A 13195-nucleotide genomic window follows, 5' to 3' on the forward strand; every position below is an offset into this window, starting at 1 on the left:
ATAAATTAATGAGTTCAACATTTGCATTAAAAAACAAACAAACAAACAAACAAAAAAAACTTCTTAAACTAATTTTATGCATTCCTTTCCTCAGTTCATTTAGTAAAACAAGTTTTTAACTATATTTTACGGTATCTTACCTTTTGATTTAGAAATTGATAATCTACTTTGTAATAATGGCTGTTTGGTCAAAATGATGGTACCGCTGAGCCATTTCTGAATAACATTATATCAATATCAGAACTATTGTCAGAAGACTGAAAGATATCAATATATTTCAGCTGTATCATCCCATCCCTTTATACACCATATTCAGTTAGATGGTTCTCAAATGCATTATTTTGTCAGCTGTAACCATTGAGCGGTCTGTAGCAAAAGCCATTGTACAATTTACTGGCATTTCATAATTTCAATCGATTAAATGATGCAGTGCTGTGACCGTATAACCGTCACACTCAACATTGGCTAATATTCTTCAGACATGGATAATTGCGAAAAAAGATGGACCACTTTAACATTTTCGAGTAATGAAACTTTTTCTGGCTGTGGAGATATTCTTAAAGCAAATGATGACTAATTAAACCCCAGCGTTAGGGAGGGAGCCAGATGATTAAGACCAAGCAGCTCTTTACTGTACTGCATTAGTGGGTTCTTTCACTCTGTCCTAGTTCTGTTCCCTAGAGATAGATACAAAGATATGTGTTGAAGAATGACAGTACAGTTGCCAGCAGCTCAAGGCACTGCCACAGACTCTATGTAGTGTGAAGAAAAATCAGTCGATTTATGACCAGTCAAGCCTTTGTTATATGAAGTAGACAGGGCAGGGTTCTCAATCCAAAAATAAATAGATGTGTGGGTGCATGGGTAGGCATATATGTATTTACAGTATATATATATTGTTACAGATCCCTTGTTTCCCTGGACTCCATTTCCCAGAATCCTCCTGTTCTCCACACCTGCACTCACTTCCCTCGTCAGCTCCTCATCGTCACTCATCACCTGCACCTGGACTCTATTGTCAGCACTCCCCATATATTGCACTCACTCCCTTCACTCCTTGTCCGTTCTCTGTTTATGTTAGAGTTTGTATGGTGTTCTCTGCCTTCGTTTACATTAAAGTATTGTATGTTTGTGGAAATCCGTGATCTGCCTCCTCTTTACACCAGCAACCGTAACAGAAGAACGGACCAAAACCGACCGGATTTCCACAAAAAAAAAAAAAAAAAAAAAAATGGAGACTTTCCCCGGCTCCCTGGATCCAGCTCCTCCAACACCTCTCACCCTGACAGCCAGCGATCGCCTTATCGGGCTCCTGCAGGTAGGTCGTTCGCTGGAGAGGTATGTGGAGGAGTTCGTTGAGATCGCTTATTTGTCTGACTGGCCTGAAGCAGTTTTGATCTCCCTGTTTTTGGATGGATTGGATGACGACACTATCCGTTTTGATGAACCTGTTTTTTGTTTCTCCTTAAGTGAAACTATCAATTTAATTTTGTGGTTAAATGGCTCCAAATTCTTTGTAGATGAGGTTCAGGATGAGTGTTGTCGTCCAGTCCATCCAGAAACACGGTTGGCCGGGCCAGTCAGTCAACCTCCGTCTTCCTCCGCATACCCCTCCAGCAAACTCCCTGCCTGCCCCAGGCTGGACCCATATTCCGCTACTGGGCCCAGTAAGCGGAGGAGGAGGAAGAAAGCGGCCCCAATGTCTCCAGAGCCCGCTCCAGTATCTCCAGAGCCCGCTCCAGTATCTCCAGAGCCCGCTCCAGTATCTCCAGAGCCCGCTCCAGTATCTCCAGAGCCCGCTCCAGTATCTCCAGAGCCCGCTCCAGTATCTCCAGAGCCCGCTCCAGTATCTCCAGAGCCCGCTCCAGTATCTCCAGAGCCCGCTCCAGTATCTCCAGAGCCAGCTACAGTATCTCCAGAGACAGCTCCAGTCCCCACAGAGCCAGCTCCAGTGCCTGTGGGGATTTTAATTGTGTTTGAGGGCATGGATTGGCCCTCTGCTCCAGTCTCCGCAGAGCCTAGTTCTCCAGTCTCCGCCGCCGAGCAAAGTTCTCCAGTCTCCGCCGCCGAGCAAAGTTCTCCAGTCTCCGCCGCCGAGCAAAGTTCTCCAGTCTCCGCCGCCGAGCAAAGTTCTCCAGTCTCCGCCGCCGAGCAAAGTTCTCCAGTCTCCGCCGCCGAGCAAAGTTCTCCAGTCTCCGCCGCCGAGCAAAGTTCTCCAGTCTCCGCCGCCGAGCAAAGTTCTCCAGTCTCCGCCGCCGAGCAAAGTTCTCCAGTCTCCGCCGCCGAGCAAAGTTCTCCAGTCTCCGCCGCCGAGCAAAGTTCTCCAGTCTCCGCCGCCGAGCAAAGTTCTCCAGTCTCCGCCGCCGAGCAAAGTTCTCCAGTCTCCGCCGCCGAGCAAAGTTCTCCAGTCTCCGCCGCCGAGCAAAGTTCTCCAGTCTCCGCCGCCGAGCAAAGTTCTCCAGTCTCCGCCGCCGAGCAAAGTTCTCCAGTCTCCGCCGCCGAGCAAAGTTCTCCAGTCTCCGCCGCCGAGCAAAGTTCTCCAGTCTCCGCCGCCGAGCAAAGTTCTCCAGTCTCCGCCGCCGAGCAAAGTTCTCAGCTCCAGCCGCCGCCTACGAGCCCTCAGCTCCAGCCGCCGCCTACGAGCCCTCAGCTCCAGCCGCCGCCTACGAGCCCTCAGCTCCAGCCGCCGCCTACGAGCCCTCAGCTCCAGCCGCCGCCGCCGAGCCCTCAGCTCCAGCCGCCGCCGCCGAGCCAGCCGCTCCAGCCGCCGCCGCGGAGCCAGCCGCTCCAGCCGCCGCCGCCGAGCCAGCCGCCGCCGCCGAGCCAGCCGCTCCAGCCGCCGCCGCCGAACCTACTGCTCCTATGAACTGTGTTTTTGAAACCTCCAGCCCAAAGACTGTTTTCCCTCCCTGCCTCCCTCTCCCGCCTCCCATGTCTGTCTTCACTGAACCTTCATCTCAAGCCCCCTCGCCCAGATCTCCACCTCGGACCTCTGGGCGATTACCTACACCCTGGCTCCAACCTCCCTCTGCTCCACCGTTGCCCATCAGTCCTCCAGCCTCACAAGTCTCCATCCTGCCCCCGTTCACACCTTGGTCCCTCGTCAGCCTGCCTTCCCCTCTGGACTGCACTCCTCCGTCTCCGCTCCGTCCCTCGCTTCCAGTTGGCTTCCTCACTCTCCCTAGTGTTCACTTTGTTGTCTGTCGTCTGTGTTCAACTGCGGCCTTCTGGAGCCCCGGCTGCGCTTCGGTCGGCGGAGCCTTCGGTTCCGCCATCACCCGCCAGTCCTTCAGCGACGCCTGGGCTCAACGTCTCGAAGGCTTCGGCTCCTGACCCGCCATGGCTGCCCGCTGCACCTGACCCGCCATGGCTGCCCGCTGCACCTGACCCGCCATGTATGCCCGCTGCATGTCTGCCCGCTGCACCTGACCCGCCATGGCTGCCCGCTGCACCTGACCCGCCATGGCTGCCTTCGGCTCCTGACCCGCCATGGCTGCCTTCGGCTCCTGACCCGCCATGGCTGCCTTCGGCTCCTGACCCGCCATGGCTGCCTTCAACCCCTGACCCGCCATGGCTGCCCACGGCTCCTGACCCCCCATGGCTGCCCACGGCTCCTGACCCGCCATGGTTTTTGGACCTGCCCTGGAGACCTCCACTCCAGTTTACTCCTTCCCCTGCTCCGGTTTGAGGTCTCCAGGGCGCCCGCCCCCCTCCCGGTTGTTACATCTACGGCGCGAGGACGCGCCTACCGGGAGGGGGAGGTACTGTTACAGATCCCTTGTTTCCCTGGACTCCATTTCCCAGAATCCTCCTGTTCTCCACACCTGCACTCACTTCCCTCGTCAGCTCCTCATCGTCACTCATCACCTGCACCTGGACTCTATTGTCAGCACTCCCCATATATTGCACTCACTCCCTTCACTCCTTGTCCGTTCTCTGTTTATGTTAGAGTTTGTATGGTGTTCTCTGCCTTCGTTTACATTAAAGTATTGTATGTTTGTGGAAATCCGTGATCTGCCTCCTCTTTACACCAGCAACCGTAACATATATATATTTGTGCGTGTGTGTAAAATGACATATTTCAACTAGGGTTCCCACATCTTTTAATAATGAATTTCTATTAACTTTCCAGTTGTTATAACTGGATTTGCAAAACATATATCAAATACATATATTATCTATGCGTATTTGATATATTTCTAGCCAGCCACCTACGCATAACTAGATTTAACTACATTTTGATTTGTTTACAAATATTGTGTATATATATATATATATATATTATAGTTCAGAGTTTATTGAGGAAGATTTTCTTTAGGATGTGGTCAAGCAGACAATATTGGATCAGAATCAGTGGACATGACAAAGACAGACTGCTGCTGAAGGTCAAGGTTTTACGTGGCACATTACACAGCGCACTGGTTAGTGAGAAATGATTAGTAAAGGTGCAGTGATGTTAAGACTTTGTTCTAAGTTGTAAAATGACATATTAAGTGTTTATTTCAACTAGGGTTCCCACATCGTTTAACAATGAATTTCCATAACCTTTGCTTCTAACCGAGCAAAACTAGATTCTAAAAAAGATTTTTTTTTTTTAATAGAACAAATTATATTTATTCTTTTAACCTAGATATTATTATATGCTCTATGAAATCATTTAATTTATTTTCAAATATTTTAAAAATAGCTGGCATTTGGTGTTGTAGTGGTGTGTCTGTGAAGAAAATGAGTCATTCTTACTATATTTTAGTACAATGCAGTTAGTGGTAATATGTTATAACAATATAATAAAGCATCTATTATGCATTCAGCTTAGTAATAAAGCTCTACAGTCATGGTTATTCATACATATGCTGCATAGTGTGTAATATGACCTAATCACTCAATAGCGAGAGTGCTCGGTTATTGTTAGTTTATTAATTAAAATCAGAAGGCTGGAATACGATACGTTTTACCTGTTTAGAGGTCTTCCAAGGTGAAAAGTGACCTGTAATGGTAAAAGAACAAAACTTTTAGCCTGCTTTAATATAAGGTTCAAAGTGGGATTTTTAAACAAATCAAAACAAAACAGGAAAAGTCCTGGACGACAACCTCCATTAGCATTTTAGTTCCTCATACATCCTGAAAAGTGAAGCTGTTGGCTCTTTGATCGCCCCCTGGTGGCTGGATACAGTACAGGTCATAAACCTCACCCTCTCAATGCAAACGAACGGGACTTAAGTCAAAACAAAAAAATAAATTACGCTTCAAATAAAATTTTCCGAAAGATGGTTTTAGTCATTTAAGGTAGTTATCACGCTGATATATATTCAATTGTTCGTTTTGGAGATAAGTTTGATTTTAGCTAGAAATTTGATGCTATATAAATGGGGCGTCTTGTCATGCTTGACGTTTGCGATTGACAGCTTCTCTGAGGACTGTCGGAGCTTCGAGGGGAGATTGAAGATATATAACTAACTATTAATTTTCGATTTCTGTGTTATTTCACACCGACAAAATGAGTTGTTCAGCAGTAAACTGTACTAACCGACCTACAGGATCTGACGGATCACTGAACTTTTTTTGGTAACGTTAAATGTGGGATTTGTAAGCTAATTAATAAATGTTATTAGCCAAGATAACACGCCTAACGTTAGCTATATCGGGAAAAAGCAGGTGATCGTTATCTGGCAGTTACTAATTATTTTTATGGGTATAAAATAATAAATAGCAGGACAAAACTAAAGATAGCTTACTCTAATTATAGAGCACTGTCTACAGCAATCGATCTCCTGTAACGCTAGTTCAACTTGATTTACTGAACTGACCGTTTCTGACATTTTAGAGTTGTTTCTAGTGGCATATTATATTGAGTTTATCTACTGAATTTGCAGTTTCAAAAATATTATTGCTCTAGAAACAGAATAGCCTATTATTTTATAGGTAGAATTTCGAATTGTGTATAATTTATATAGCCTATTTAAAATACATCAATGATGACGCAGCCGTCTGGGCGGAAGTTTAATACCGCGACTCCGCCTCCGGGCTCCACTGACGATTCTGTGTAACATGTCAACGCCCATCGTCGTGCGTTTTACATTCAGTTCATTACAATGGAAGGAAGCGGTGTCACGACTCACGTTGTTCATCTTTTTTTACAGTCTATGCTCCAGAGCCGTTCATGCTTAGGGTACAATCTGAGTGTGAGGATGCACTTTAATTTAATGTTTTATTTATTATAGCTAGTATTATATATTTTTTTTTTTTTTTTTTTTATATAATGGTGTCCAAAAGTCTTTTCTGACTTTTATTTTGTAATATTCTAATTTAAAGGGTTAGTTCACCCAAAAATGAAAATTCTGTCATTGATTACTCACCCTCATGCCGTTCCACACCCGTAAGACCTTCGTTAATCTTCAGAACGCAAATTAAGATATTTTAGTTGAAATCCGATGGCTCCGTGAGGCCTCCACAGGGAGCAATGACATTTCCTCTCTCAAGATCAATTAAGGTACTAAAAACATATTTAAATCAGTTCATGTGAGTACAGTGGTTCAATATTAATATTATAAAGCGACGAGAATATTTTTGGTGCGCCAAAAAACAAAACAAAATAACGACTTATTTAATGATGGCCGATTTCAAAACACTGCTTCAGGAAGCATCGGAGCACAAATTAATCAGTGTATTGAATCTGCTGTTTGGAGCGCCAAAGTCACATGATTTCATGTGACTTTTAAAATATATTTCATATTCTATTTAAAAAATCCTAAAACTTGTATCAAAAAATATCAACTTCTAAATAGTCGAACACCATCAGTGGATTTTTGGAAAATTGAGCATGTTGAATTGCTGTCCGTCTGAGTTGGCGTCATTGGCGAGAGAAAAAACTCTGATTGGCTGTTCGACTAATTTATGTCATCTTACCTGTGCATTCCAATACGCAAATATTGACATGAGCCGTCTAGAATGAAGAAAGTGATCAACATGATTGAAATTCAAAATGGTAAGCAAGTGCTTTTTTTGGTTTACAGTTTGTATATCTACAGTCCAGTTTACCTTTTTAAATGACGAATATACACTATTGACACCTGCCATTACAGAATGTACCTGATAGTTGGCCACTGGCTGTATGATGTCTGTGTGATGTGTAAAAAGCGCAACTTTTTAGCCCAGAAGCATGTGACGCAAGGTGACACCACAAACGGCTTTCGTTGCCACTAGTTCTTTGATGTTGTTTTGGTGTTTCACGGCCTTAAAGTGCTTAAAATAAACCCTAACAGGATTAGTGTGGAATTAAAAAAAAAAAGAAGAAAAAAAAAAAAAAAGTTTAAAATCTAAACAATTTAATATTTAATTATCTCCAAAGATACAATTCAAACAGCAGCTATTCAAATATCTATTCAATCCAGAAAAAAAAAAAAGTCCTCTCTGGAGCGATTGCATTTTGAGTACAAGTGGTTATTATTTGAATATTTCATGTATCTGTTTAGTAAAAGAGAGATTTGAATGTAAAACAGACACGTTTGACCCTAAGGAGTGTATTTGTTGATCCTTTTTTGATGACAAAAAATATATAAATAATACAATAAAAAAGTCCTGTTGCAATCAATGAAAGGATGCACAAATCCAATGACAGAAAGATACTTAAAATGCAGTGAACGGCATCTTCACATCACATCAAATGCTCATTTTCCCCCTGGAGGAAAAACATTGGCTGAGATGAGGCGAAAGGCCATGAGGCTTCTGAACTCTAATCATAACAAACAGGAAGCACCGTCAGCGTAGAGCACCTCTCCTGGTATTAAGAGCTAAACAATACCCACCAACATCAAACGGCAAATTCATGAATATTTTCTCTCTAAACTCCACTTAAATCGGCCTTGAAGCACACAAAACAAATGCATGCACACACACAGGCCGTCCAGTGTCTTGAATTCAACTTCTCCCTCTCTGTCTTTCATGTCTTACCACAGATGACCTTCAGGAATGAACAAGGCAGTGAAAATGACCTGTTTGGAATTAGCGAGCGAGACAGAGTCAATGCAAAGACTAAAACTGCACAGTTAATACAATAAAGCATTAAGATTGTGTGGCTGTGAAAAAGATTGATTGCAAAAATGCACCTTTTAGGGTTTGATAAGGCACAAAGTTCTCCTTTTAAGGGTACTGCCCCAGTGACTAACTGTTGTACCCTTTTTATCAAGAACCATTTTTTCACTGTATCCACTAATTTGTAATTTGTAATTGAATGTGTTTGGCTTCCGGTGCTTTCAGTTATTTTTAGCTGTACAAAACAGCTTGTTATGCTTCTTGATTTTGTGAACTGGTACTACGTACCATATTAGTTTAATTATAAACACACTGAAACTGGTTTGTAACGCAAATAGTTTGACCTTTTTCTTTTAGTTATGGCTAGAAGTTTTTCCACAGAAAATAGCTTACTTCCGCGTTGCAAAATAAGATGGATATGATTCTTGAGTTGCTATATGGCTCTCTGGAGATGAAAAACTTATTGATGTCATAGGCTTGTCAGAACAGTTTATTTGCTCTTTAAGGCCCCAGGTAGATTGTGATTGTGATTAAAATGCTTTAGCGATTATGTTAAGGTGACCTTTTAGTCAATCTTGAGTTTCTGATGCATAAAACATTAGGAAAATAATTCAGAAATAGTCCTCAGCTCTTTTTGGAAGTGTAGCCTACATAGATATGGGTTTTGACTTGGTTTTTATAGATATGGTTTTTATAGATATGGGTTTTGACTTGGTCTGTGCCAAATTTGGGGCATTACCAGGGATTTTAAAGGTGCCCTAGAATTAAAAATTGAATTTACCTTGGCATAGTTAAATAACAAGAGTTCAGTACATGGAAATGACATACAGTGAGTCTCAAACTCCATTGTTTCCTCCTCCTTATAAAAATCTCATTTGTTTAAAAGCCCTCTGAAGGACAGGCGAATCTCAACGTAACACAGACTGTGACGTAACAGTCGGGATCATTAATATGTACGCCCCCAATATTTGCATATGCCAGCCCATGTTCAAGGCATTAGACAAGGGCAGCCAGTATTAACGTCTGCATCTGTGCACAGCTGAATCAACAGACTAGGTAATCAAGCAAGAACAATAGCGAAAAATAGCAGATGGAGCAATAATAACTGACATGATCCATGATTACATTATATTTTTAGTGATATTTGTAAATTGTCTTTCTAAATGTTTCGTTAGCATGTTGCTAATGTACTGTTAAATGTGGTTAAAGTTACCATCGTTTCTTACTGTATTCACAGAGACAAGAGCCGTCGCTATTTTCATTTTTAAACACTTGCAGTCTGTATAATTCATAAACAACTTCATTCTTTATAAATCCATGGAGCACAGCCTCAAACTCATTCAGAATCAAATGTAAACATCCAAATAAATACTGACATAATCCGATGTATGCATGCAGTATGCATGACGAACACTTTGTAAAGATCCATTTTGAGGGTTATATTAGCCGTGTGAACTTTGTTTATGCAGTGATAGAGTCGAGAGCTCGGGAGGGGGCGGAGAGCGCGAGCAATTAAAGGGGCCGCACAGCATAAATTGGCTCATATTTAATGATGCCCCAAAATAGGCAGTTAAAAAAATAATAATTAAAAAAAAACTATGGGGTAATTTGAGCTGAAACTTCACAGACACATTCAGGGGAAACCTTAGACTTATATTACGTCTTGTAAAAAAAAAAAAACGTTCAATGGCACCTTTAAAGTATTGATTTTGTTAAAACCTTCAGAAAACCTTAACTCAATTTTTCTCAAAATTGACTTTGCTGACTCTATCGACTTTAAACAGATGCATAGCTCAGTCATTTTTTGCTGGATTATACATTGAATTATACATGATTCTCACATTATACAATGTGAGAGTAACAATAAAATGCTCATTGCAACTCATTTTGCCAGCACGAGCCACATATATTTTATAGGAAATGGTTAGGGTTAGGTTTACAGATAAGAGAGAGATTGAGACAAAAATACTTACATAATTGTATATTGTTAATAAATTCTTAATACTGTGCATTTTTCAGCCCATTTCATTGTTGAAAAGTGTTTATATTTAGTTTTGGAAATGTAAAAATATATCTATAAATACATTTAGATACATTTATATCTTGATTTTCTCATACTTTTTAAAATTTAATAATGACATACCGCTACTCTTTCTTTATGCTACTTTTACAACAAGACACAACGGCAACCGGCTGATTAAAAAGCAAAGTGAAGCATGTTGCTGTCGACTGGGCATGAGCCATCAAATATGGAGTGGAAAGTCAAACAGGCCAAAACTGGGCTGCTTCAGCGAGCAAGAAATCAGTGACACTAGGGCTGAACAGCTGAAAGGGAGGGAGAGTGGCTTGATTATGCCTTATTTATATGTGGATAGAGAAATTAATGGAAGGCATGCTCTGAAAAATACAGATACAGGTCATATCAAACCTCATTAATGGACAAAATTCAACTGAAAAAACATACTAAAGTAACGCTTTGCAAAAAAAAAAAAAAAAAAAAAAAACTTTTGTTGATGGCTATAAATCTCAATAAATGGATAACAATGCTGAGATTTCGATTCGTAATGTAGTTCACATCACTCCACAAGTCTTAATCAACTCATGGATACAGTTGTTAAATATCTCCCCCAATTTGAACCTGGATATCAAAGCGCTGGTAAACACACTGTATAACACATTCAAATAAACACACGTCCTAGATTCTGCAACACCCTTGATGCATATTAAGAAGATTATGCTAATAACAACCATCAAACACCATAAATCTGTATGATGCAGGTGAGGAGTAAACCTAATCCAGGCAAGCTTCTATCAGTTAATGTGTCCTGGAGTACATCCTGCCATCTGGCAATTATAGAAGAGCTGCCCACTTGTCCAAAATTGCTATCCACTGATCACATGAGTGGAGGACGACAGGAGTCAGGGAGAGAAGATCCTACAGTATAGATTTCTTTTCAGGTTGGATGTGGAACTATTCTTTAAATAACTAATATTAACTAATACAGTCACAAATAACTGTCACAAAGACTAACTGTTAGTAATGACAAAGTCCCTTTCAAGGAAAGTCTGTTCACTCGGCGGCCATATTTGCAACGCCTCCAGGCAGCTATTTTGGGCATCCAAGTCCAAGTTCTATCAGGGGAATCCTGAAATCTCAAAAACTGCTTGGCTAACACAATTAAATAACATTTTTCAATTCAGCAACAAAATCTGACATAAACTGTCCCATAAATGTTGTTTCTTATGCTCAGATAGCGTTAAAAAGCTTATTTTTCAGGCTAGATTAGCCAATGCGCATGTGCAGTCCTATGTGTGAGTCTTGGGTTTCTATGGTAACCGGAGCTTCTAATGGCAGCTGCAGTGATGCAATGACTATCAATCAGTGATTGGCTTTTTTTACTTAGAAGGCGGGACAATTCCGCCATATTGCACGTTGCAGTTTCTCCTATTGATAAGTAATAGGAGTGAACTGTTTGAGTTTCTGATTGGTCAATCGCTGTTATTTATAGTTTGTTAATTACTATACAAAGAATTTTAAAATTTAGTTTACATAAGTTGTACATAATACATAACACTGTTAATCTAAAGGGGATGGTGGCTTTACAAGATGATATTTTTTTGTCATTTTTTTCAACAAGAAAATTTTTCAAATTAAGCCCTGGTTCTGGTGCATACTGATGAAAATATGCTGTGGACAGTCAGGACATGATGTCCACTTTGCCGCAAATCAACGGCTTGCTTACCGTCTAGTGCTTGCTTTATGACTGAGGCGCATTTCATTACCTAAATAAGATTTAAGCAGCACAGAGATCAGATGGGGGCCATTAATCTTCATTTATTCATAATATACACACAGACCCAGCAGGCAACTGTCTGACTGCTGAGCACATTAAGGTATGTATATGTTCAATATCAAAAAAATATTACAAAATAAATATATATATATATATACCTTGTGGGTAAAATCCATTATTCAAATTGACCCGATTATGTATTATGTGAGATGTCTATGCGTGTGTTTATTCATATCCACTGTCAATTCCCCATAAGCTCCTTTTGAAACTATGAAGCATGTGTCTGGTATGCTAATGGTCCCATGCCTATATCTCAGTTAATGGGTATAAATCAGCTAATGAGAATATCAGTAGAGCTGGAGCTAATTAGCTCTTTGATGAGACGCTGAGAGGCGTTTGTTTTCCTCAACCAGCTAAGAGTCATCTGCTTCTGCACACACACACACACACACACACACACACACGCGCACACACACACTTTAAGATGGACGAAGCTGCGAGTAAAGAAGACAACTGACAATCTGGATTGATCACACCATATGAGATATTAATGAAAGCTTTGAAAAGTAATTTAAACAGTGCACACATACTCTCTCAAACACATACAGACATACACTAAGCTAGACAGCACATTTCCTCTAAACACCAACTACAACCAAAATAGCAGATGCTTTAACTGGTGCCATGACAACAGTGAGACAGGAAGCACAAGCCTGAATGATATCCATCACCTTTTGTCTCCACATGTCTAAATGACTCAAATACATAAATGTTCTCTCAGAGCTCCGGAAAATCAACTTGACAAATGTGGAAAAAAAGGAAGAAAACAAGAAAAGAAAAGAACAAAAAAAAAAAAAAAAAAAAAAAAAAAAAACTTCTGACAATAATTTAGAGCTGAAGTGTGTATGCATTTCTTCTATTCACAGCTTAATATGCAGAGTGTTTTGAAGATTTATTTCTGAGAATCCTGAGCAACAATAATGGGGCAGAAATGACACATTTCTGCTTTAAAATCTAGTCACCATTAGCAACAGACACTAAAAGAGCCTTTATAGTTAAGGTTATCACAAAGCAAGCCAAGAAGCTAAAGTCACACTTTACATATATTCACTATTAACTACGACTTTTGCCTCAAACTCCTAATTTACTGCTTATTAATAGAAATTATTAATAAAATTTACGGCTTATTAATTACTTTAGCATTTTATTGGACAGAAGTTTGGATACGCCTGTGAGTGCATGATGAGTCATCATCATTTTTTATTTGTTTTCTCAGAAGACTGTAATTCTCAAATTTGAATATTTGTTAATATGATTATTTTATAGCATAAAGACAACCTCAAACAGACACAAGCCACAAAACTCTAAAT

At 40.9% G+C, this 13195-nt stretch overlaps 1 protein-coding gene across 10 annotated transcripts in view; it reads right to left on the reverse strand.

Annotated features, from left to right (window-relative positions):
- The window catches only part of magi2a (membrane associated guanylate kinase, WW and PDZ domain containing 2a), a 314903-nt gene that overhangs the window by 36276 nt on the left and 265432 nt on the right, over positions 1–13195 (reverse strand). For 9 of the 10 annotated variants that reach the window (XM_067392232.1, XM_067392242.1, XM_067392240.1 and 6 more), the window contains one exon: positions 4956–4987. The exons of the other annotated variant lie outside the window; for it this stretch is intronic. In XM_067392232.1, the coding sequence (XP_067248333.1) occupies positions 4956–4987 (32 nt within the window). The remainder of the gene's footprint in view (positions 1–4955; positions 4988–13195) is intronic. 10 annotated transcript variants of the gene reach the window in all.

The sequence above is a fragment of the Chanodichthys erythropterus genome, chromosome 8 (genome assembly GCF_024489055.1).
Source record: "Chanodichthys erythropterus isolate Z2021 chromosome 8, ASM2448905v1, whole genome shotgun sequence".
Taxonomy (NCBI): Eukaryota; Metazoa; Chordata; class Actinopteri; order Cypriniformes; family Xenocyprididae; genus Chanodichthys; species Chanodichthys erythropterus.